This window comes from Rhinatrema bivittatum, chromosome 2, assembly GCF_901001135.1.
Source record: "Rhinatrema bivittatum chromosome 2, aRhiBiv1.1, whole genome shotgun sequence".
Taxonomy (NCBI): domain Eukaryota; kingdom Metazoa; phylum Chordata; class Amphibia; order Gymnophiona; family Rhinatrematidae; genus Rhinatrema; species Rhinatrema bivittatum.
Window position 1 is genome coordinate 64,060,786 of NC_042616.1, and position 26,277 is coordinate 64,087,062.

Genomic DNA, 26,277 nt, shown 5'->3' on the forward strand with positions numbered 1-26,277 from the left:
GATAGAAGAAAGCTGCTTTGGTTACCATTTGGATCTGTCTTCGTGGTGAGTTGGAAGCACAGAATGAAGTCTAGGCTGCAGATTAGGGAGCTTAGGGTTACAGCTATGTCCCTGAGAGTCACTCTTGGGAGCGTGGTTGAGTGGGTTCATTTTTATCAATCCAGAGCATCTATATCTTTGGGGAATTCATGCTTAATCTGTTCTGGCATAGACAATTTGTATTTGTTCTGAGGCTGCCATTGAGGTTTGTGATAGTTTCATTATGGTTCGTGCTGAATGGGATAGCAGTTGGATGTCGTCGGTGGAGGAGCTATTGGTGATTTGGCAGTCCCTGACGATTCTGGATGGGGGGGGGGGGGCATATAGATACTGAATAAGGTGGGGTGACAGGACAGTGCCCTGTGGAACTCCGCAAGAGAGAGAGTAAGGTTTTTAACAGGGTTCTCCCAGAGAAAATGATTGGCTGAGATCATGTAGACAGGAAATGCCAGTGCTGGTGATGAGGAGTTTGTGGTGACCTATTGTGTCAAAGGCAGCTAAGAGAGGCCTAGGAGTATTAATAAAGCCAGTTGACTACATTCGAGGCAGAGCCAGAGTTCATCAACCAGACTTGTTAAATTGGTTTTGGTGCTAAGGTGTAGTCAGAAGCCAGATTGGTGAGGATCAAAGGCATTGGTGGAGAGCACATGGTTGGATAATATCAATAAAAAGGTAGGACTACCTTTTTATTGATATTGCTTGGGAAAGGTTGGTTTGAGGCAGTAGCTTTAAAAGTAATTCAGGTTGTATGCCATGAAAATGTTAATAAATAAAGAGTTATTGAAAAAAAAAACCCAAGTAATTCAGGTTAAGGTTGGGGTTTTGCAGGGCAGGCCTTATTACTGCTCTTTTTAGGTCTTCTTGGGTTTGGTTTAAATCTTTTAAAATTGACCACTCCCACCACCCACACACAATAAATGCCATCTGCTGAGCAAATTGCTAACATTGGTTTTAAAATGAAAAGCATGCTTATTTTTCCCCCATCTGGGATGGCCCACAAAAAAATGTCTGCAGGGACTGACTATTTTAGGAAAGAGAGTTGCACAGTTCCCATGGTGTTGCTTCCTGCTCCTTCTCGGCACATTGTGGTTGCTGAGTCCTGCCTGAGGTTGAGCAGCAGGCCTCAATTTCACTTTTAAGGCCCTGCAGCTGCCACAGGATGCAGAGTCAATTGGAAGAAGGGGCAGTAGGAAGTCTGCATGACTGCCAACCATATGTGCTCCCTACTTCTGTCCAGCTTGTGAAAAACTGTAATTCTGCTTGCCTAAGTGTGTACCACTACAGATGGAGTAGTCATTTTCATTTGTAGGTCCAGCGAGTTCAGAACTAGTATCCTGAACACTTCACTGGCTGCATCATCTGGTACAGGGACAGTGGGGATAAGTAGAAGGGGTATGCTGTTATTTTAAAAAAGCATGTCCCTATAGCTTATCTTGTTTCATCTCATTTTCAGAATGAAACAAAAGAAAAACATTTTTTTAAACTTTTCTTTTGTGCTGCTTTTAAGAAGCAGTGACCACCAGCATTAAAAAAAAAAAAAAGTCTCCAGGTCCCTTCTCCGTGCAACCACACCTGCATAAAGAAAGGTAGTACTCAACCCCAAGCACCCCCTCAAAACCTCCCTCCATCCCAGTCTTCCTTACCCATTAGAATGTCACGGGTCTTCAAGGGGCAGGAACAATCCCCAGTTGCTCCAACACTGGATTTTCAAAAAGGTCACCAGAGGCACGAGTGATCCCCTGTTGCTCCTGGTTTTTCAAAATGGCTGTCAGTCAACCGTAGGCCGGCACCATTAAGTTACAGTATGTATTGAATCTGTGCATCTCTGCAGAATCTACCCTCTGTGAAATGGTGGTGGCCTCGAGATGACTGACAGCCAGTTGGAAAAGTCAGAGCTGTGGGACAGGAGTGATGGTTTCTGGAAGACCTGCGTCCCACTGATGGGGCTAAGAACTGGGTTGGGAGACAGTCACAGGAGTCCAGGGGGGGTGGGATGTTTCTTTAAGCAGGTTTGTTGGGTGGAAGGAGAGGGGCTATTGTTTTGCTTTGTTGTTGTTTTTCTAGTTTTTTTAATTTGTTTGGCTAAATGAAACAAAAATAAAATAAATAAGAAAAATTAAATGAAAGAAAAACAAAATGAAAAAATAAACAAGGCAAAAAATGTTTCTTCTGCACACAAAACCTTGAATGGTCAACTTTGCAGCTTCCATGCATAGCTTGCCCATGTGCATTAACGATGCCCAGCAGTGGGAGAGCTCCAGACAAAAGATGGCTGTCCCTGTAGTTCCCCAGCAGTACACATAGCCTAAAGACACCTCCCAGAATGGGTTTCATGTTTACAGAAGCTGCCTATTTGTAAGTTTACAATGTATGCACAGATTCATCCCAGTGAGCCAGCTCGCCACCCTTCCCCCCTCCATGGAACTTCCTGCTAACTTTTATGAGGTTAGAGAAATATTAAACAAAGATAGACAATGTTTCTATTGGCATTACTGTAGTGTAGCAAAGCAATCTCACAGAGAATCTCTGTTCTTTCCAACTCTTTAACCCTTGGATTGATTTCCAGATGCAGATGTGTAAGGAAATGCACGCCCTGAATTTCAAAACACTGAAATGAACTTTAGGTAGAATTGTATTTATGGGAATTTTTTTTTTTTTATTAAAAAAAAAAAAGCCTTCCTAGCTCAAGTTTTCTCTTTTGTATGCTTTCAATTCAGTTTTATTATGTTTCTCATTATACTGTACATTTTTGTGAATGTGAAAGCAGCTAAGGCCAAGTGAAACATGCCAATGGGCATTTCCAAATGCATTCCAAGTCTGTTGAAATGGATATTTATTCACAAGCCCATCATTTGTATTCTGTCTTATTCAGAAGTACACTGGGGCAAATATATCATTGGATTTCTCCATTTTTATTTTTTTTTTGGCTCCATGTTCAGGGCATTCTTGTACAAACCAATTATTTCTCTCTCTCTCTCTCTCTCTCTCTCTCTCTCTCTCCTCTCTCTCCTCTCTCTCTCTCTCTCTCTCTCTCTTTATTTATTTATTTAACATATTTATAAGCACCTCCGTGGCCTTCAAAACGTTGCTCAAAGCGGTGCAATTCATCAAAATCCATAAACGGAATAGCATACATAAAACAATTAATCTACAAATTTAATTAAAACACAATTCTAAACTAAAACGAGACAAGCTATATACAGAGATCATACCGTCTATCTTTCTCTCTGTGACCTAGTATCGGGAGACATATCAGGAGTAATATCCTGAATATCATTAAAATTTGCATACTCCTGTCATTTTTACAAAAAAGGTAATCTTTAAAACGCTTTGTCAAAAAAATAATGAGGGCTAAGATGCCACTTAAAGGTTTTAGACTGCGGTACCCCAGTATAAACAGCGTTCTGAAACTGGGGCATGATCTGTCAGAACTAATTGTAATTGTGTCAGCCAAGGAAGTTTGAGAAAACACGGACTTAACAGACAGCTTATACAGAGATCATATATCCTCTCTCTGTCTGTCTGTGACCTACAAACCAGAAAACAGGAAGCGGAAATTTGAAAGAAGATAGATAATTGCACTGTAGACCCAATATAACACAGGCGATGTGGTCAAAAACCTTGGTCCACAATATAAATGAGCGTGTGTTATATCGAGTTTATATATTTTGCTGTAATAGATAAAAAAAAGATACAATCTTATAATGTACAATTTTTTGGATGCTGGAAATAAAGGTTTTATTGGCTAAAAACAAAAATGCTAAGCATAAAACACCACTTTAAAAATCATGAAAACATTGGGTACCAACCTTTCACTACTTTAAAAGTGATTTTGCATTCTATCAAATCACATTTTATTAGAAGATGTGAATATGATGATTACACATTTTGGGGGTCATTAACTAAGCCCTGATATTTTATCAATAGAGGGGCCAAATATGGCTTTGGTGATGTTGCTGTGTTATTTTACACTCACACCCCCCCCCCCCCCACACACACACAAAATGCCACAGCAGTCGTGCAGCGTCATTGCTTTCACGAGAGAAACTTGCAGCCAACAAAAAAAACAACAAACCTCACACAGGAAACAGGGCCAATGTGCATGACTGTGGTCCACCTAGGCTGGGGCCACTATCACATTAAAAGGCCTGAGGCCCAAAATGCACACCCCTAAAAATTCAGAAATGTCCCCAGAGGTCTTGGTAGATCTCCCACCCATCTTGGGTGCTGCCTGCTAGGGCGGCACCACAGTCAATTTGTTTTAAAGAGAATAAAAAATTGCGTAGTGACACCCTGCCTCATACCCAAACCCCCTCTCCTTTATAGTAAAACCTTTCCCTGCCCCAACCACAGAACCCCTGGTAGTAATCCCCCTCCAGGTGCCCCCACAACCCCCTGCACCCCTTTCCAAAAAAATAAGTCCCGGGTGGACTAGGGTAGGCCACCTCCCATTCCCTCTCCCTTACCTCAAAATAATTCACTGGTGATCTAGGGAACCCCAGACCTCCTCCTCCATCCCCAGACACTCCCCCCCCCCCCCCGACCGTACCCTAAAATGAAGTATTGGTGGCAAAGTAGGTGCTCAGAGCATGATACAACATAATAGGAGCAAAGGCTGATCAGTGCCATTTTGGAAAATGGTGTCCACTGGGCCACAGCTAGGGTGTGCTTTGTGCCTCCACTGAATCACCAATGCTTCATTTTAAGGTTTGGGGGTCTGGGGAGTGGAAGAGAGGGTCAAGAGGTCCACAGACCAAAAGGGAATTATTTTGAGGCAAAGGAGGAAGAGGGGTTTACTACCCTAGACCACAGGGATCTATTTTCTTGGAAGGAATAAGGAGAACCTCACAAGTATATTTCTTAATGTTCCAATTGTGACAAAAGTCTTGTAACCAGAAAATAAAGAAAACGCAAGTTCTTTGATCTTTGATTATTCCCAAGTTGTTCCATCTGATTATAGATATACAAACTGGTTTTAATAAATAATGTGCTAGAGGTTTACAGAGTTGTTACCTGTTCTGCAATTAAAGAGACAATATTCTCTAATCCCTTAATTCTTACCTCCTGCTCTTTCATTTTTGATCTGGTATCTACTGAAAATTTGATGAATTGCTAGGTAGAATAGGATAAGTTCTTATCCATTTTTGTAATCAATCTCCTCAGATCTATCAAAGTAACATTCACTGGTTCCTGTATCAACTGACCTGGGAGGAATCAGGTAGGCTTCCAATAAGGTACCACATTCACTCATGTCCTTTTTTGGTGATACAACAAAATGCCAGATATGGTTGACCATTGGCCTCTGTATCACAGCAAGGAGAAGGGAAGATGTCAGCAGCTTACATGCTCTGGTGGGGGAAAGGCTGCTTCAACAATGTACCACAATTATAGGAACAGCTGTTCTCTTGTGTCCTGGAGGTACTCACAGTGCTCTCTTCAGAATCTCCTTGGAGCTCTCTCCCACAAATACACTTCTAAACCATGTAAGACACATCAGCATACCTCATTCCTAAACCTGTTATTCTGGTATACCTAGAAAGATACGGAGCATGCAAAATAAATATTGAAGTATTACATGAAAATTACCCGGCTCATTCATCAAACTGCGATACTGGCCGCATCGCGGCGGTACAATGCAAATTAGGGGAAGGGGAGGAGTATGGGCGGGGTTTAGGCGGAGTTATGTCCCGGCAGCACTGCGGGAAATAACTACAACTTTTCCCATGGTGCTATAGGTGTGAAACTGTACAGCCCGGACGCAATCACGGTGGATGAAAATGCATTGCCGCGATGTGGCCAGCTACACAATTTCACCCCGCCCCTTTTTTCACACATTTAGGCCTATGTTTGAAGAAATAACTATAGTAAATTCACTTTTTAAATATTTTAAGTATCTCTCTTCTATGCCAGATCCCCTTTTACCTTTAAAAGATTATGGATCAAACAGATAATCATCCCATGATGCAATGGGGTGGCTATGTTCCACATGTCAGCGTCTTGGTGGCAGATTGTAAATTTTTCTACCACCAGTAATTGATGAAAATGTTGAGGAAGTAACAATTATTAGTAGTTTTAAAATGTTAAAAGAGGGGAAAGATTCTGGCAGGTGCTCCCCTTTTCCTCATTTAAAAGGGAAAGAGAGGACTAGACAGGAAAGAGAGAGACTATAAACTTATTGTTTACAGATTTCTGAAAATTTGTGTATCTCTAATATAAACCAGACACATCTAGTAAATCCAGTTGACCTGGAACTTATTAGAATAATCATTCTTTCATTTCGGGTTGTCACATGTTTTGCTATCCTTTTTTGGCAACAAGTGTGTCATTCTCTTCAGGATACAACACGATGCCATCACATTTTCAGTCAGAATTAATTTTTCAAAACCCTGGCACTATGAAAAACTTTAAACCAAATGTTAGCACATTTAACTGCTGTGGTCTAAAAGTCAGTTTCTATAAGTAGGCAAGCATTTTTCCAGGCTGGCCCACTGTAACTTTATGATCAGATTACTAAAAGGAAATTAGAAAACTACACAAAAGCAGTAGGCATTTAACATTCGGGAGGTGATTTTTAAAGTCATTGATGCAGGTAATTAGGTATTTACCAGGTAAACTGGTCTGGTTAAAAACTGTCCTCCTCTAGCCAGCTAAAGGTTCATATGGGTTTCCATATCATGCATAAATTTAGTTGTTAAAAAGGAGGTGCTCCCCAGAAGGGTTGTTTAGGTTTGGGAAGAAAATAGTACATGTAGAAGGGATTTTCAAATGTATGCATCGTCATGGGGACTGGGGGCTGGAAACACTACCTCAGGAGCAGGGCAGCACCACAGGACAGGAGCTCAGTTTATCTTCTGCCTAGCCAGTCCTCTTCCTTGCAGGTTGAACCTTGTGCTCTGGTGACCTGTAGGGCTTAGCTGGATGAAGCTGGACAAGGCAGGGCAGGCACAAGTTTGAACTGAGGTCTGGCACAGACTGGACATTGTAGGCAGAGACCATCTGGAGGCAGACATCTGGGTACTGGAACAGAGAAGAAGCTGAGGACTGGATACTGGAACAGGCTGAGAACTGGATACTAGAATAGGCATGGAGCCGAGGAATGGTTACTGGATCAGGCAAGGAGCTGAGAACTGGATACTGGGACAGGAGGGTAGCAGGATACTGAACAAGGGCAGGAACATAGCCTGGGCAGGATATTGAGCAGGAACTGGATACAGATACATGCTTGGGTAAAGTAAAGCAGGGAATGGATGCTAGCAACTGGACTGGGAAGGGCACAACAAGATCAGGCAAGGGCAGGACCAGAGAACGCAGACAAAGGTAGGAACAGACAAGGACAATACAGCACAGGGAACACTGATGCCCAAAGGCAGTAACACAGAAGGCCTGAGGCCGCTAAGCATAAGGCCCAAGGCCACTAAGCAAGGAGAGGCCTGAGTAAGCCATAGAGCAAGGCCTAAAATAAGAGCAAGTCCATAGGCCACAAGGCAAGGTAAGGTCTGACTAGATGACAAGGTACAAGGAGACAGAAGGCCCAGAGGCCACAAGTAAAGGTAAGGACTGAGTAGGCCGCAGAACAAGGTACACGGAGACAGAAGGCAGTGAGGCCACAAGGCAAAGCAAGGCCTAGATAGGCTGCAAGACAAGGAGCAAGATACAAGAAGTCTTGAAGGCCATGAGGCATGGAGCAAAGTAAGAGCATCCAGGTCAGAGAGTCAAGGATTACTCCATGGAACAGCATCTATGTTCTGGCAAGGCAGGGTTAAATGGGGCTAGAGCTTAGGTGTAGTTCAAGCAGAGAGGCGGAGATTGGCAAGGCTGGAGGTGAAGGTCACTTGTGGGGAGAAGGCTGTACCACAGGATGAGTGAAGTAGCCAGTGAGGAGATGGCTTGGGTATCTATAAACAGAGCTCACAGGTTTTTGCTAGCAGGGAGTTGTCATAGCGGACAGGATCAGAACATGTGAGGCTGCACAGCAGGCAAAATGACATACATACTTTCATCTACTTACCCCCATGCCCCACTCATACAAACACAAACATTCCTGCTCTCTGGCTCACGGAATTTTAACTTCAATTGGACTTGAAAGGAATATTGGTTTCCCCACTCCATTACCAGACTTAGGGACTGAGTCATTTAACCTGATGCTGAGCATATTTTGTGTGCATACTAAAATCATTCTAGTCATTAAGTACATAATATGCACCACAAGCACTGGGGGCTCATGCTGAAGGGAGCATGTTCACACTGAGAATATCAAAATCCCTTTCACCAACTGGCCTAAAGTGCATAAGCTGATCTGCAAGGGGGATTAATGCCAAAAAAGACAGCTCTTTCACACCTGAATAGGCACCTGGTTATGTAGGAATTACATCCCTAACCAGCAATTCCCCAATCCAAACAAAAGTCACTGTGTTGACACCTAACCTTCCAGACCAAAAAATTACCCTCCAAGGACCCAGGATAACAGCCCATTCCCCTCTCCTACCCCTCCAGAATGGCTCCCTACCATCATTACAGATGTCTTTTTTTTAAAGATTTAGCTTTTGCCTTTTGATTGGTAGATCAGGGCAAGTTACATTCAAGTTATATTCAAGTACAGTAGGTATTTCCCTGTCCACAGAGGACTTATAATCTAAGAGGATGACTTTCATAGCTGCTCGCGCATGCCCATACACACATGTATAGGGTGCGTACAAAGTTGTTACAGCATTTTATAACCTGCACACAATACTCATCAAATAGTATTTATTATGATATTATGTTACAGTATGTTTGATGGCACCTGTTTAAGAGTTAGAATTCTAGACACTTTATACAACATAGTTTTTGTGCCCTATTGTGAACCGTTGTGATGGCACCCGCTTAACGACGGTATAGAAAAGATTTTAAATAAATAAATAAACATATATGTGCGCAAACATGGTCACTTATGTAATAACCGTGAGCTATGCAAGTTTGGACTTATCCAGATACGTAGTGGCATTTATCCAGATAAGTTCCAATTTAAGTGACCAGTAGAAAACCTGTTATTAGCAGATAATTCTGAAAAGCGCTAATTGAAAATATTAGTGCTTTTTGGATTTATTTGGCTGTGTAAGATAATCAATATGTCTTGAAAAGGGCTACTTATACGCTGTCAGAATTAGGTGAATATGTAGCACTTTTTAGACTTATCCGGTTATCTGACTTAGCCAGATTTGTGGCATTTTAAGACTTCTCTGGCTAGGTAACACTTTTTAAGACTTATGCGGTTACCTTCCGTAGCCGGATAAATCCAGAAAGTGCTATTTAGATGGCAGGTAGTGCTTTTCAGACTTATCTGATTAGGTAGCCCCTGCTGCTACTTAGCCAGACAAATCAGAATTTAGCTAGATAAGTGCTGTGATTTATCCAGATAAATTCAAATTTATCCATCTCAGAAACAGCAAAGCACTGCTTAGCTGGATAAGTCTGAATTTAGCCAGATAAGTGTGCGCAAATGATACACCTGTATATTTTTATGTCAAATTTTAAAAGGAGATGTGGGTAGATTTTACATACGTTATTTAGATTCATTTATCTTCTGAAATTTGGCTTGTACTTGTGTAAGTTGGGGGATTTACTAACATGCACACGACAATAAACTTATCAGATTTACCAATTAGTCCACCGGTTTACCCAGTCCATCTGTAGCTCCTGACTCTTCAGCCTGAAATTCCCCCATTTCACCCAGACCTCCCCAACCTAGTCATTTTTTCACTTTTAAGATATTAACGATCACTTATTCCAGATATTGAGCAGGAGTAAATTTACACAAGTAAGGTGCCAACATTACATGAGTAAATTGATTATAAAATAGCAACTTACTCGCGTAAATGTTGGCCCCTCTGTGGAATGCACCGACCTGACCATTTTTTTAAACGTGCAAATTTACTCATAGACCCTGATTTATGTGTGTATGTTGAGGTTCCTATAATGGCATAAGCTCATATATATGCTATTTTACACGCATAAGTACAATATTTTACAAATGCAAGTTTTGAAAATTCACCTTTCAGTTTTTTCACTTAAGGCAATATAGAGTAAAGTGACTTGTTCGGTCACAAGGTATGCCAGCAGGATTTGAATTCTGGCTTTCCTGGTTCTCAGCCTTCTACTCTAGCTCTAGGCCACTCTTCCACTCCCAGGTTCAACATTTCTACGGTTTTCTTCCACTGCTCAGCTTTCCAGATTGAGGAATTCATTTTCCAGTGCAGCGTCTCTTTTTTTTAGGTGATCTAGACTATCATATAGGGTATTAACATTTTTGGGAGAGGCAAACCCCCTGAAACCTCTAGGTGCTGCATACCCACTTTCAAGATATGGCAACAAAAGAAAAAAGGGAATGGATACTGGTTAGATGTGAGCGGTGGGAACAGAGAAGAAACTGGGTAGGTGAGGGAATTGTTTAGAAAAGGGTGCAGGGTGGGTGGAGAGAGAGAGTGCTGGGCATGTGAGGGTGTAGTTGGGAGAGAGAGAGGTTGCTGGGCACTTTGGAAAGGGGCAAAGAGATTGGGGTGATACTTATTTGCTGAGCAGGGAGTGAAAGGGAGAAAAAAAGAAGATGCTGGGGGTTAGAAGAAGAGATACTGGAAAGAAGAATAGAGCGAAGGATAGTTGGATTTTGTGGATGAGAGGCAAAGGAAGGGGATGCAGAACTTTGTAGAGGATAAGAAAGGAGTGAGAGGTTGATGCTAAGCAGGGCAAGAGACGTGGATGCTGTGCCAGAGCTCCTCTGAAAGATATACAAGATGAAGAGCGCAGGATTTGAAGGTTCATCAAGGGCAAATAGTACCCTTATATTTGCACTGTTCAAGTGTTCAACCTTCTTGCAATGGAAACATGTACTGGTTTCTTTTCCTCAGTTCATTTCTTCATTGGTATTGAGAGCTGTCTCTAAATGTCATTCTTTTCACTTGGAGTGTATAATCATTTTTAAACAACATGAAAAAATGCAACAAAATAGTCTGTTTCATTACAAGAAATTTATGCTGGATATTTGTAACTCACCTAGAATATAAGAGAGAGAATGAGCAATAAATATTTCTAAACTTAAAAGTTAAAATTGAATAAAACAAAAAAGATATTTTTTCTCTTACATAGAAGTACCTGTTATGTGTGCTGGCTGCAGCAGGCCCGCGGCCAGGCCCTCTTACCCCCGTTTGCCTGCTCCAGTACCTGGCTCTGCTGCTCTCACAGCCGGTGGCCACTGCCTCCAACCCCAGGCTCCTCCTTTGCTCCCAACTCCGCATCTGATGTCCCTGCTCCACGGCGGGCCTCCCTGCGCGGTCTGCGGGGAGACGCTGCCATCTCGCGCCGCACCCCTCCCTAGGCTCTTGCTCGCAGCAGCTGTTCTTTTAAAGGGGCCGCGGTGGGAACCTCACCCACAACCCCGGATTATGATGTCATTGGGTCCGGGTTTATAAGGCTGGGCCCAGCCAACGTTTCCTTGCCTTGCAACAGATCTCCACTCTGGTCGTTTTCTGAGTTGCTTGTTCCTGCATCTCCTCCGTGTTCCTGGTTCCTGATTCATCTGTGTTCCTGTTCCTGACTTGGTACCCATTCCTTTTCCTGTGTTCATTCCTACCTTGCTTGTTCCATGGCATTGACTGACCTGGTATTGACCTCTGCATCACCTGACTATGCTACTGCTTATCTCCTGGTATTGACCGCTGCTTTGTCTGACTACGTTATCACCCATCTCCTGGTTTGATCTTTGCCTTCCCTGACCATCCATCTGCTGATGTCTGGCATTGACCTACACTTGCCTTGCTACTATCCTTGCCTGCCACCTGCACTGACTTCAGCCTGCTCTACGATGCTCCACCCATCTTTATTCTGGACTTGGCTTCTCAGGCTGGCCTGTTCTTACTCAGGCGCTCTCTGCCTTCCTCCTGTACTCCTTGATGCCTGGGTCTCCAGGACTCTGCCTTATCTAGATTGGATTACCTATTCCTACTACCACTGCTGGCCCCTGGCTGACTTCCTCGTTGTCCCAGAGAAGACCTCAGATGGAGGCCCACCTAAGTCCAGCTGGTCCCGGTACCCAAGGGTTCAACCTGCGGGGAACGAGGGCTGGTATTGGCGAAACTCCAGCCGGCCTCCATCAGTCAGCCAGCTCTACCTGCCAACGGTGGGGACCCATAGGGCTTGCCCTGCGGGTAGTGCCAACCCCACCTCGGTCCAAGGGTCCACCTTGATCTGGTATCTCAACACGCATCATCAAATTGAATCCCTTCACACATGGGCCTTCCTCTATGTCAGGGGTCAGGAACCTATGGCTCGCGAGCCAGATGTGGCTCTTTTGATGGCTGCATCTGGCTCGCAGACAAATCTTTAATAAAAAAGTAAAAATCTAACAAAACCCCCCACCCTCCTGACGTCCCCCCAAGATCTGTCAAAAGTCCCTGGTGGTCCAGCGGGGTCCGGGAGCGATCTCCTGGACTTGGGCTGTCGGCTGCCAGTAGTCAAAATGGCGCCGACGGCCCTTTGCCCTCACTATGTCACTGGGGGTCGACCAATGGCGGCGGGTAGCCCCTGTGACATAGTGAGGGCAAAGGGCCGTCGACGCCATTTTGATTACTGGCAGCTGACGGCCCTTTGCCCTTACTATGTCACAGGGGCTACCGCCACCATTGGTCAACCGCAGTGACATAGTGAGGGCAAAGGGCCGACAGTGCCATTTTGACTACTGGCAACCGACAGCCCAAGTCCAGGAGATTGCTCCCGGACCCCGCTGGACCACCAGGGACTTTTGGCAGGTCTTGGGGGGGGGGTCAGGAGGGTGGGGGGTTGTAGTAAATTAATTTTGGAGGTCTTGGGGGGCGTCAGGAGGGTGGGGGGTTGTAGTAAATTAATTTTGGAGGACTTGGGGGGCATCAGGAGAGTGGGGGATTTTGTTAGATTTTTACTTTTTTATTAAAGATTTGTCTGCGAGCCCTAGACCCCCACTGGACAACCACGGACTTTTGGTAGGTCTTGGGGGGGTCAGGAGGGTGGGGGGTTGTAGTTAGTATGGCTCTCATGGAATTACATTTTAAAATATGTGGTGTTCATGGCTCTCTCAGCCAAAAAGATTCCCGACCCCTGCTCTATGTCCTTCTTCCATCACCTCTCATCATTTCTCTTATTCCTTCTATGTGGTATCCATGAAGATGAATAACAAAATGGCACTATCATAAGATCCCAGTTGACTTTTAAATCATACCCTCTTGGGGCAAGAGTGACTGGTGATCACTCCTCTGCCATATTTGGTCTTTGGAGACCTCACAGAAGGGGTAAAAGGCATCCATTTGGGGTACATAGGGAAAGTACTGAGGATGTTCAGTTTTTGAATTTCATTGTTACTGAGTATTGTTTCAGAGAAGGGAAAAAGGGAACCCAGCCTGTTAGTTTCCTTATGTTGCTTTCCCTTTCTTTCCCTCTTCCTTTTGATGTTTATTTCATTTTAAATAAAATGAACACAAACATCAAATGAAATACAACACTCTGCAATAAAAAGAAACAAAAAATGACATTTACCTTTTTACCTCCCATATTTTCTTTTCTGTGAAACAATGATTTGTGTGCATTGTTGTTGCAGAAAATATTTGTGTGCAAAAATACTGTTCTATGTGTTCAAAATATGAGTTAGGAACTCAAAAGTGCATGCAAACATAAATTAGGAGCATAAGTTGTGCACTAGTTATGTGCATTCATTTGAAACCCTCAAAAATATTGGAGGGGTCCTACAAATCTGAACAATAATTGTCATCTCATTTATTTGTTTCCCATTCAAGTCTATGGCATATTCAAGTCTATGGCTATATACTGCTGAGGAAATAAACACTGGTAACTATAGCAACCAACTCTTACCTATGAGATATCATAGCCTTGTCAGAGCACAGGCAGGACAAACTGGCAAGGAGACCAGACAGAGGACAGACATATAGCAATGCCACATCTTTTTAAATTTCCTATAGCTGATATCTGGATCAAGTGATGCTGCTGTACTCCCAGTGTAAAGTTTGAACATATGAAAGAAGCTCTGTATTTCCTCTCTAGCAATTGTTAGTGAAAGATCTCTTATGAGAAGTTATCATACAATTCCAAAAAAAAAGCTATTAAAAATTGGATGTGGCACAGGCAAAGGGCTGTTTCCAATCTTCTCTGCTGCAGTGGTTTCACTCATTTTGCAAGAAAGACAGAGGCAGTGGCACTGCTGCATTTTCTCTTCACTAGGGGAGGGTCAAGATTGGAGTGTAGAAATTGAAGCAGTGCCAGTGATTTTTTTTGTCTCTGTCTGATTGGTTGAGATATGAAGGCAGAGAGTTTAACTTAATACACTGACAGTCTGAAAAGAAGAGTCTTACCAGGCTGCCAGTCTAAGTTCTTGGTTCTGTTTAACAGTTTTTTTGTATGTAGAAGGAGTAAGTCAGCATCGAGTGCACATAGTACACACATACATTGTATGTGTGTGTGTGATAGACAGTTTTCCCACACAGTAGAGTGAATGAATAGGGGTACAATATCAAAAAATAAATTACTTTATGATATCCAAAATCCCAGTAGTCAATACACTTTAAATGTCATCATGTTCTTGAGAAGAAAAGGAAGAGGAGGGACTGGAAGCTTTGGAATGGGAAAAGGATATGCTGCAGAGACAGCCCAGCTTATCATCAGTGATAAAAAAAAAAGGCAGTCCTGCCCCAAAATTCAAAATAGATATTTTAGACTTAGAATTGAAGGAAAGGACAGCAGCTCAAGGCAGAAGCAATTGGAATTTGGAGAGCATGTGCCACCATTGTCTGTTCCACTCCCTCTTGTTTTGGAACAGATGGAAAAGGTAGGAGAAATGGCATTAGCAGTAGGGCAAACCTGCAATGTTCCCCTCTATGGTTACTGATTCTGAAACAGAGAAGGCAGCATTTTCTCCAGCTGATTCTGAGAGAGAATCTTATCTGAAATTCTCTGAATCAGAACTTGAAGTGCAAGTAGCTGAAGAAAATTTGGATAGATTAGTCAGTAGTGTATTAGCCAAAGGTGACCAAAATGATAATGGGATATAATTGCTCCCCTATGAGGAAAGAATAAAGAGGTTAGGGCTGTTCAGCTTGGAGAGGAGATGGCTAAAGCCGAGGGGGATATGATAGAGATCTTTAAAATCATGAGAGGTCTAGAATGGGTAAATGTGAATCTGTTATTTACTCTTTAGGATAATAGAGGTTTGAACATGAAGTTAGCATGGGGCACATTTAAAACTAATCAGAGACAATTCTTTTTCACTCAGTGCACAATTAAACTCTGGAATTTGTTGCCAGAGGATGTGGTTAGTGCAGTTAGTGTAGCTGGGTTCAAAAAAGGTTTAGATAAATTCTTGGAGGAGAAGTCCATTACCTGCTATTAATCAAGTTGACTTAGAAAATAGCCACTGGGAGGTTTTTAAAACCCACTCGGTGGGCACCATCCCAACATATTCATATATCTCCTAATTGATGCAGGTGCCATGATTTTAAAATTGACCTGATAGTCTTTCTACAATGTCATACTTTAATAGGGATCCCAATGAGGCCCTTTTCTCATAAGCCTTCTCTCTCATTTCTCTCTCACCTGCCCTTTCCCCTGTACATGGTGACAATATTCCAAGCTTCTTCCAGCCTTTCAGTAAAGTAGTATTTCCTCATGATTTCTTTGAACTTTCATCCCTTCAACTTTATATCATAAACCCATGCCCTTGAATTTCCTTTTTCTAATGACTATTTCACTTTTCCATAATTTATTCAAGCCTATCAAATATTTTAAAATTCATATTCCTTTGATTTATCCCTATCACTACTCATGAGTTCCTTTTGTTTGTCTTAATCCTCTCTTTGTAAAGTTTGTTGTATGAGCTTTCTATCATATCAGTATCTTTTGTTCCATGTTTCCAATGCCCTTACAAAGGTACAGCCTGCAAAACTGAACTCAGTACACAAGGTGAGGTCACAGCTGTAACTTACAAAATTACCTCCTTTCGTCTACCGCTCATACCTCTAAGCATGCAAACGAGTTTACTCTTAAGCTTCCTCAGTGGTATTATCATGTTGACTGGCTACCTTTAAGTTATCTCAGATGATTACTCCTAGATCTCTTTCTTGAGAGTTTCCAGTTCTTGTCCTTCTAAATGATGATATGTGGCTACTGGATTTCTGCACCCAAATACAGGTTTATAAAACATTTTAGCACTGAAGTTCATTTTTCTAATCCTTGACTCTTCTACAGGTTCTCTTTAAATTTTTTTAATCCTTCCATCATGTCCACTGTTTCAGGTATTTTTTTATCATCTGCAAAAAGTGCATATCTTTCCTCAAATTCATCAGCAATGTTTACTAATAAAGATATTGAAGAGAAGTGGTTCTAGTACTAAAGTGATAAACTACACCATTGCCTTTAAATTTGCCTAATTTGAATGCATTTTTCAGAGATGAAAGAAACTGTAAATATAGCAATTAAGCACTAAACAGATATTGGATCAAATGTCCTCGACATCTTACACACAATGAAAGAAATCCATTCATATAACTGAAACATCTATTGGAATGGTCATGTCTCTTTCCATCCTCTTATCTTGCTTTTTAATTTTTTCCTGCAGATGGGTTCTGTTTTCCTGAGTGGGATGGCGTTCTGTGTTGGCCTGAAGGGAAGCCAGGGAAAGTGGTGTCCATGCCATGCCCTGACTACATCCATGATTTCCACCACAAAGGTATTTTTTTATCCATGAATATAAAAAAATCTAATAGTCTAATCAAGAAAAACAGATATGATAAAGGCACATAAGAGCATTATAGCTGTTATATCTATAAATTATGAAGGCAAGTGCAAAAACAATTCTGTGGATAAACAGAGTTATAAGCCAGAGAAATGGGCTTTTGAACAATTGTCCACCGTGCATGTCTTAAGTTATGTTCATGTATAACTTTACTTGGACTGAGAGAAGGCATTCAAGGGGCAGAGTTGGGGAAGGATAAGCACATACTTTAGGATTGTAAAAAGTATGCACATAAATTAGAATGCAAAATACATGTGGATGTTTTAGCAGATGTATTTGCTGTGTGTCAATAATTTTGTGTGGGATAATTTTTAAAGTGGACGTATTCATATAAGTCCACTTTGAAAATTAGTGTAACTTTTGCATGACATTATAATATTATTGTCTTAGAGATAGTTTTTCAAAATCTATGTATCTGTAGGGAGGTACATTCATTTTTAATCTGAATAGGAAAACATGATTATTGGTTTGGTTTTTGGCAACCCAAGTTAAACAACAAAGCACCAGAAAACACAGGGATGGTAACTTTCAAACCGGAAATCTCTGTAAGGTTGGGCAGTGTTTTAGTTATCACCACCAGTTTTGTGCTGCCCAACTGAGCAGAAAACTCATCGACTTCACTTTGCTTAATTTTAAATTGGGGCGGAATATATTCTGTATTTAGGCATAGCACTGTATTTGTATAGCTGCTGTCTAGTGCCATGGAAAGGCTCTGGATTTGATGGTTGAGACTTAGCAAAGGGTCCCTCCAAAAGCAAGAAATGTACCCTCTTAATAAATCCCCAATTTCTCCCTTACACCATCAATCTCTTTTGAATAGTCTGGGCAACCCAAGGGGATTATTTACTAAAGGTTTATTGCATGCGTTAGGGCCTTATCGCACTTCTGTGAAAACTGATGAATCCAGTCCCATGTTTGTAATTCAGGGTGCAATATGCAAGCACAAGGAAATAAAGGTAAAATGTCTTTCACAGTCTGATGAAACTTACTTAAAGTCACAGGTTTTTATGCCAGTGTAAAACAGGGACTGGAGTACAATCAGAATTACTGCACAGATTCAGTGCAAAACAGATTGCACATTACTTAGCCAGAGAGTTTAAAGGCAAATCCGACTGCAGCCTAATGACCGGAATAGCTCCCACCTGTGAAGTGTTTCTCTCTCCAACATCACCCACAAAATAAAATAAAATTCTAGCTCTAACAGAGCGCTAACTATACTCAATTTAATTCTCTGGCTAACCTCAGACCAGGATTTAGTCTGAAAACATAAAAACACAGGAATTGTAATTGATAGTGGTAAAATAACCCAAATTTCTAGCCTGTTTTCAGGTAGGTGGCCCCTGCAGTGCACTCACACAGATGCTTGTGTCTCAATACTGATTAATATGAGCGACAACATAAAATTGCCTGACTTGTGCGGTTTGGGGGTAAAGTTTACTTCCAGTCTAAGAATTCAGTCCAGGTTATTTCAATGTGGATTCTCCTCATAGACAGCACACAGAAACACCACTGGAGACAAGAATTATACTTACAGGTGGAGCACAAGACTTCCATGCTTAACATCGCAAACTTCCTTCGGCCTCTTAGCCAGCTGAATGCTGGGAATAGCCCTCAAGGATTTCCAGCCTTCCTTTTCAGTCCTCTGAGGACAATCTAGATCCTCAGGGGTGTGGCCCCACACCAGGTTTTCTGCCCTTTGAGCCTGGCTTTTTATGAGCTAGCCTGGCTCTATACTCAGCACATTGGCACTGGAATGAGCAGACCCCAGTTCCAGAAAAGCCAAAACACTTTTTGCCTTAACAGCCGCCAATTACAACGTGCCATCCAGTACTGCTTTTAGTAGGCACCACCATGTGCGGCCAGGTACCATAGTTACATGCAGGTGCAGCTGGCTGAGGCAGAGGGGAGCAGTGTGCATTTCACCAGCGACACCAGGACCAGTGTGAACTCTATGCATGCTTAACTCTCCCTGATGGTGCACTGGTGGGACCTAGCTGAGGCAGGGGCTGGCAGGAGCTCTAGCAAAGACAGGGTGCAGGTGGGCTGTGCTGCATGCACATCCAGGTAATGGATAACTCTCATATCTCATGCAATATCCTATCAGCTTTAAAAAAGATGCTGCAGGATTGGCAGCTAAACCGGGGAAGCAGGAGTCTTAAGGCAGTTTTTATGTGACAGATAAAACACGATAAGTGCAATGTAAGATGGGGCATCGGTTGCTTTACTCACTTTCTGCATCTGGCAATGTGGCATGCTCTGGGCCCCAAGGACCTCAGAATTCCAGGCCAGAAAGATCTCACAGAGAAATACAGGATAATAGCAGGGCATTTTCATTGAAGGGAAGAATTTGGGATGCCTTATAAGCATCTGATTCAAGATGTTGGCACTGACTGGAATTCCACCTAATGGAGAAGCAGACATCTCTTCTTGATGTGTCTCTGGAAACAGAGATAGGTGTGGATTGCCTCTGGAGTATCATGAGTGGGTAATAATGAGGCATCTAATTCAAATCCTGAAGCTCTTCAAGGAAGCCATAGAAGATCTGAGTTCCAGAAGTGCTACTCTTGTTGGGGTCATCCCCATAATAAATATTCTGGAGGAAAATTTAGAAGGTTTCCATGAGCAAGACAGAATGGAAGCAGAGTTGTAGCTGTTTATAATAACATAGTAACATAGTAATGACGGCAGAAAAAGATCAAAATGGTCCATCTAGTCTGCCCGGCAAGCTTCCCAAGGTAGTAACTGCCACTCTGTACAGGTTACCCCCATGTTTCTCTTAAAGGTAGTAACTGCCGCTCTGTGCAGCTTACCCCATGTTTCTCTTAAGGGTAGTAACTGCCACTCCATGCAGGTTACCCCCATGTTTCTCTTAAGGGTAGTGATTGCCACTCCATGCAGGATACCCCCATGTTTCTCTTAAGGGTAATAATTGCCGCTCCGTGCAGGTTACCCCCATGTTTCTCTTAAAGGTAGTAACTGCTGCTCCGTACAGCTTACCCCATGTTTCTCTTAAGGGTAGTAATTGCCGCTCTAATCAGGTTAAACTCATGTTACTCTTAAGGGTAGTAACTGCTGCTCCGTGCAGGTTACCCCCATGTTTCTCTTAAGGGTAGTAATTGCCGCTCTAATCAGGTTACACTCATGTTTCTCTTAAGGGTAGTAACTGCCGCTCTGTGCAGGTTACCCCCATGTTTCTATTAAGGGTAGTAACTGCCGCTCCGTGCAGGTTACCCCCATGTTTCTATTAAGGGTAGTAACTGCCGCTCTGTGCAGGTTACCCCCATGTTTCTCTTAAGGGTAGTAAATGCCACTCCATGCAGGTTACCCCCATGTTTCTCTTAAGGGTAGTAATTGCCGCTCCGTGCAGGTTACCCCCATGTTTCTCTTAAGGGTAGTAAATGCCACTCCGTGCAGGTTACCCCCATGTTTCTCTTAAGGGTAGTAACTGCCGCTCTGTGCAGGTTACCCCCCTGTTTCTCTTAAGGGTAGTAATTGCCACTCCATGCAGGTTACCCCCATGTATCTCTTAAGGGTAGTAACTGCCGCTCCGTGCAGGTTACCCCCATGTATCTCTTAAGGGTAGTAACTGCCGCTCCGTGCCAGTTAAGCTTGCCTAGTGGATGCCGGTCGGGGTTCTGGAGGCTTTGGCGGAGGTGTTCCATGGTGGGGTTCCATCCTGTGATGTCACCCATATGTGAGGACTAACATCCTGCTGTCCTGTGAGAACACCTGTTACAGGTAAGCAACATTTTGCTTTCCAAAATACAGTTGAAAAACTTCTATAATTTTGAGGGTCTGGTTTTTCCCCTCATCATCATTTTTGTTTTTAATTTGCTATGAGACTCTCATGTCTTGCATGTGAATTTTTCACAGAAATATGAAACTGAAGTCATGGCCTTCCAATTTAGTTGTGATAGACTTCTGTGAAAATCTTTTTAATCTTGCAGTATACCTTTTTCTCCATTGAAATACATTTACTAGTTAAATTTTCACTGATTTCAGGGACGTAATGACATTAGATCCTCTCACATTCTTGACCAGAATTCAGATATATTCTCATCTATCCAGCTTTCATAAAGACTATCTTGGCCTAGTTTTACCTTGTACTTGCTGCCCCACCCCACTGTTGCATCTCGTACCCGACTGTGCCAAATGGATATGTTAGCATCTGCTGGGCTGAGATCAGCAGCCTTTTTATTCCTGAAGCTCCTGTCTTTCTCCCTTCCCTGGGGTTATCACGTTCTCCCAAATATCTATTTAGTTGCTAGTCTGCTGCGGTGATGATGTCCTATCCTGTACTCTGTAGGAGCTAATATCCTTTTTTTTCCTGCCCCACCACTTTTCTTACTGATCAATCTTGCTGACTTTTTTTAAAATTTCTTATAAACCATATCCCCAACCCAACAAAAGGACATCCGAAGTGGTGTACAAAGAAAATATACACAGCTTCTAAAAACATAGAATGAAAATTCAGGCACAACCAAGAATAACTTTAAGACACACTAAAAATATAACATTCTCCACTCACAGAAGTAGCTATCTTCTCCCACTCTTCAGGAAATTGGTTATTTTAGTTAGAGAGGAAGTCCCCAGACTATAAAGTTAGGAGATGCTTTTTGGCAATGAGTGTCACTGAGCACGAGGAACCAACTGCCAGTTTTTCTGTGGCAATGATAATGCTGGATTTTCCATGCTGCGGGCTTTCAACTTCTTTTTTTGGGGGTCAGAAAATATCTGAGGCAGGCTGCAGTGGTGTTTATCTTTGTTCCCCCCCCCCCCCCCCCCCCCCCCCACCGGCATTGCTAGTTTTGAGGTCTGCAGGCTCATTTTTCAAAATATCCAGAGAATGTTTTTTCTCCCTTGCACAGTGAACATTCTAGATCAGGTATAAAGGAAGGAAAGCTATGTTTATATAGATATTGAGCCAGGATTAGATGGGGACAGCAGTTTCTTCCCACTCTTTATAGGTCGGATAGTCTGTATTGGTGGGCAAACTCCACCAACCATTGCAGAGTAATTGGAATAATGGCATGAGCCTCAGGTGCCAGGCGCGTGAGAGCTAGATAAGGTGTAATGATGGGATGGCCCTACAACTGGTTGACTCATCCCAGGATGCGGTAAACTCCAGCGGCAGGGATGTCCCCATGACATGGTTTAATGGAACACAGTCAACATGGATTTACCCAAGGGAAGTCTTGCCTAACAAATCTGCTTCATTTTTTTGAAGGAGTTAATAAACGCACAACTCAACCCACAATTAAACTCTGGAATTTGTTGCCAGAGGATGTGGTTAGTGCAGTTAGTATAGCTGTGTTTAAAAAAGGATTGGATAAGTTCTTGGAGGAGAAGTCCATTACCTGCTATTAATTAAGTTGACTTAGAAAATAGTCACTGTTATTACTAGCAATGGTAACATGGAATAGACTTAGTTTTTGGGTACTTGCCAGGTTCTTATGTCCTGGATTGGCCACTGTTGGAAACAGGATGCTGGGCTTGATGGACCCTTGGTCTGATCCAGTATGGCATGTTCTTATGTTTTTATTTATTCCCATCCTCTAGACTTTTAGGGATCCACAGTGTTATCTCATGCCCCTTTGAAATCCTTCACAGTTTTAGTCTTCACCTCTTCCTCCAGAAGGGCATTCCAGGCATCCACCACCCTCTCAGTGAAGAAATATTTTCTGACATTGGTTCTAAGTCTTCCTCCCTGAAGTTTCAAATCAGAATCCCTAGTTCAACTAAATTGTTTCCAATGGAAAAGGTTTGTTGATGACCTTGGATCATTAAAACCTTTCATGTATCTGAAGGTCTATATCATATCACCCCTGCTCCTCCTCTCCTCCAGGGTATACATATTAAGATTCTTCAACCTCTCCTTATAAGTCATTCGATGGAGACCATCCACCATTTTGGTCACCCTTCTCTGGACCGCCTCCATCCTGTCTCTGTCTCCTTTGAGATATGGTAACCAGAATTGAACACAGAACCCCAGGGAGGTCTCGCCAAGGACATGTACAAGGGGATTATCACATCCCTTTTCTTACTAGATATTCCACTCTATGCAACCCAGCATTCTTCTGGTTTTGGCTATCACCATGTCACACTGCTTCGTTGACTTCAGGTCATTAGACACTATCACCCCAAGGTCTCTCTCCTGCTCCATGCACATCAGCCCTTCACCCTCCAAAGCATATAGTTCTTTCGGATTACCACACCCCAGATGCATGACTCTGCATTTCTTGGCATTGAATCCCAGCTGCCATATCTTCGACCACTCTTCCATCTTCCATAAATCCCGTCTCATTCTCTGTACTCCTTCCAGTGTGTCCACTCTGTTGCAGATCTTAGTATCATCCGCAAATAGACAAACTTTACCTTCTATCCCTTCCGCAATGTCGCGCATGAAGATGTTGAACAGAACCAGTCCCAACAACGATCCCTGTGGCACTCCATTTAACACCATTCTCTCTTCAGAGCAGGTTCCATTTACCATCACCAGTTGTCTTCTATCCATCAATTGGTTTGTAATCCATGCCAAAACCTTGGAGTTGACTCCCAGGCTTCTCATTTTGTTGATGAGTCTTCTGTGTGGGACCGTATCAAAAGCTTTACCAAAATCCAAGTAAATTAAATTGAGCGCTCTTCCCTGAACCAGTTCTCTAGTCACCCCATCAAAGAAATCAATTACATTCGTCTGACAGGACCTTCCCCTGGTGAATCCATGCTGCTTTTGATCGAGCAACTCACCAGATTGTAGATAGTTCACTATCCTTTCCTTCAGCAGAGTCTCCATTAATTTTCCCACCACTTAGGTGATGCTAACTGGCTTGTAGTTTCCAGCCTCTTCTCTGCTCCCACTCTTGTGAAGTGGGACCACCACCGCTCTTCTCCAGTCACTAGGCACTACACCCTTTTCCAAAGATCTATTAAACAGGTCACACAGTGGACCTGCCAGCACTTCTATGAGTTCCCTCAGTATTCTGGGGTAAACCTCATCAAGCCCCATGGCTTTGTCCACTTTCAGTTTTCTTAGCTCTTCCCATATATTATTTTCCATAAATGGAGTTTTGACTACTCCACCCCCTTCTACAGTCTTGATAACAAGTGATGGTCCTTCTTCAGGGTCTTCTATAGTGAGCACTGAACTGAAGTATTTGTTTAATATTTCTGCTAATTCATCATCTCTCTCCACCCATTGATCCTTATCTTCTTTCAAATTCACTATACCACTATGTACCTTTCTCCTTTCTCTGATATATCTGAAGAAGTTTTGTCACCTCGCTTTATCTCTTTGGCAATCCTTTCCTCTGCCTGACTTTTTGCTTTCTTGATTACTTTTTTCATCTCTCTCAGTTTCGCCAGATAATCCTCCTGTGTTCCACTTTTTGGGATTCTTTATATTTCTTAAAAGCTGTTTTTTTTGCTTTTATTATATCAGCCACCTCCTTTGCGAACCAGATTGGATTCTTATTTCTCTTACTTTTGTTTACTTTTCTAACAAACAGATTTGTTGCTTTTGTAATTGTTCCTTTTACTTTGGCCCACTGTTGTTCGACCTCTCCCAGTCTTCAAGTTCTGCCTCCAGAAATTTTCATATTTCGACAAAGTCTGTTTTTTTGAAGTTCAAAACTCAGGTCTATGTGACACTTCTCCGGATCCTATTTGCAATATCAAACCATACTGTTTGATGATCACTGGTGCTGAGATGGGCACCCTCCCAGACATAAACAATAGCTAGGAGGACTAGCTATCCTTTTTTAATTCTTAGCCCTAGAAAGCAGACAAAATAGCTCTCTTTCAGGTTTCAATTTCAAATCTGCCCCTTTCTAACAGACAAGGCACAATCTTTTGCAAATATAAAGCCCTATTACATTAAGCACAGGTAAATAACAAAATAAAATTGCACTTAGTTTCAGCAAGGCTCTGGCTCATGAAGATCCCAGCTCCAAAAAATAAACTTCTTGCAGCAGCAGATACAAGTAAAACAAACATCTGACAGAAAACAATACTTACATGTTTGCCATACTTTGTGATCCACAGGTGAAAAGGAGTCTTACCTCCAGTGTCTCACATTCATGAAGGAGATACTGGCATTTAGGATGTATGAACAGGATCAACAAAGGCAGAGGCATAGTGGGGATGTAGCACAGGAAAAAATGCCCAACCCATAAAGCAACCTGTCAGCTAGCCTTTCTCCCAACACCTCAGTATGCAAAAGCCACATTGCCCCCACAGAACCGTCTTTCCTGACAAAAGCCATAGCTAAAGTAGCTGGCAAGAGAGACCATCACCCCATTGCAGCAAAAGGTACCCCAGCAGAAATGTTTGTGACACACTAACAGAACCCTTTGAGGACATGGACAAGATCTGCTGGCATAATGGGCACACAAGTCCATGGTCTGGCCAGTCCTGGCCAAGGTGGCTAAGCATTATCTTTCCTACCCACCAACAATGACAGGGGATATTGTCTGCTCTCATATTTGAAGACTAGCCTAAGAGTTGATGGAAAAGCTGCTCTTTTTGAAAGTCAGTCTGCCTTTGAAGGGCTTTCTAGAATTTCCATGTGAGTGGCAGGTTGACTGCAAACACTTTGAAGGTCTTGCTGCTGTTTCACCTAAGCTGCCATGCCCCAGATGTGCCACCACTTTGGGGTCTTTCTGCCACTCTGTCTTGTTGCCATGCACATATCATAAGGGCAGCTAATCTTTTGGTTAGGAATGTAAATAGACTGTTATGGTGTTCTAAAGCAGTAGTTGAAAAGGTAAGAAAGAAAAGGTTAGCATTCCTATACTACAAGAGATCGCAGAAAGAGGAAAACAGGTGACAATATCTGGAAAAATTAAGAGAAGCCAGGAAAGTAGTTTGTAATGTGAAAATTCAAATATTATAAAAAAATAGCAAATATGGCCACCTTAAGATCAACAGACACAATTATCCCCAGATCTCACTCTTCCTTTGTGCTTGGAGGAGTTTCACCTCCAATACTGTACCTTTCTCTTGGGTTTTGCATCCTAAATGCATTACTCTGCATATTTTAGCATTAAACCTCAGACCATTCCTCGAGCTTCGCTAGATCCCTCTTTGTGTTTTCCTATTCCTTTCTGTGAATTTGGTATTATCAGCAAAAATACAACTTTTCCCGACAACCATTCTGTTATGTCTTTCACAAAAATTTTGAATAGAACCAGTTCCAAGGACCGATCCCTGTGGCACAGCACTAACAACAACCACCTCCTCAGAGAAATCTCCATTTACCACTACACTCTAGGATCTATGTAAGGGCATACAATTTATCTATTAGTCTAATATGCAAATCCATGTCAAAGGCCTTGATGAAATCCAAGTACACTACATCTAGCGCTGTCTCTTGATCCAACTCTCTGGTCACCTAATCAAAGAAATTTCTCAGATTTGTCTAACATGATTTATCTCTG

At 42.4% G+C, this 26,277-nt stretch overlaps 1 protein-coding gene across 2 annotated transcripts in view; it reads left to right on the forward strand.

Annotated features, from left to right (window-relative positions):
- The window catches only part of PTH1R (parathyroid hormone 1 receptor), a 595,747-nt gene that overhangs the window by 395,761 nt on the left and 173,709 nt on the right, over positions 1 to 26,277 (forward strand). For both annotated transcript variants that reach the window (XM_029588269.1, XM_029588270.1), the window contains exon 3: positions 16,667 to 16,777. In XM_029588269.1, the coding sequence (XP_029444129.1) occupies positions 16,667 to 16,777 (111 nt within the window). The remainder of the gene's footprint in view (positions 1 to 16,666; positions 16,778 to 26,277) is intronic.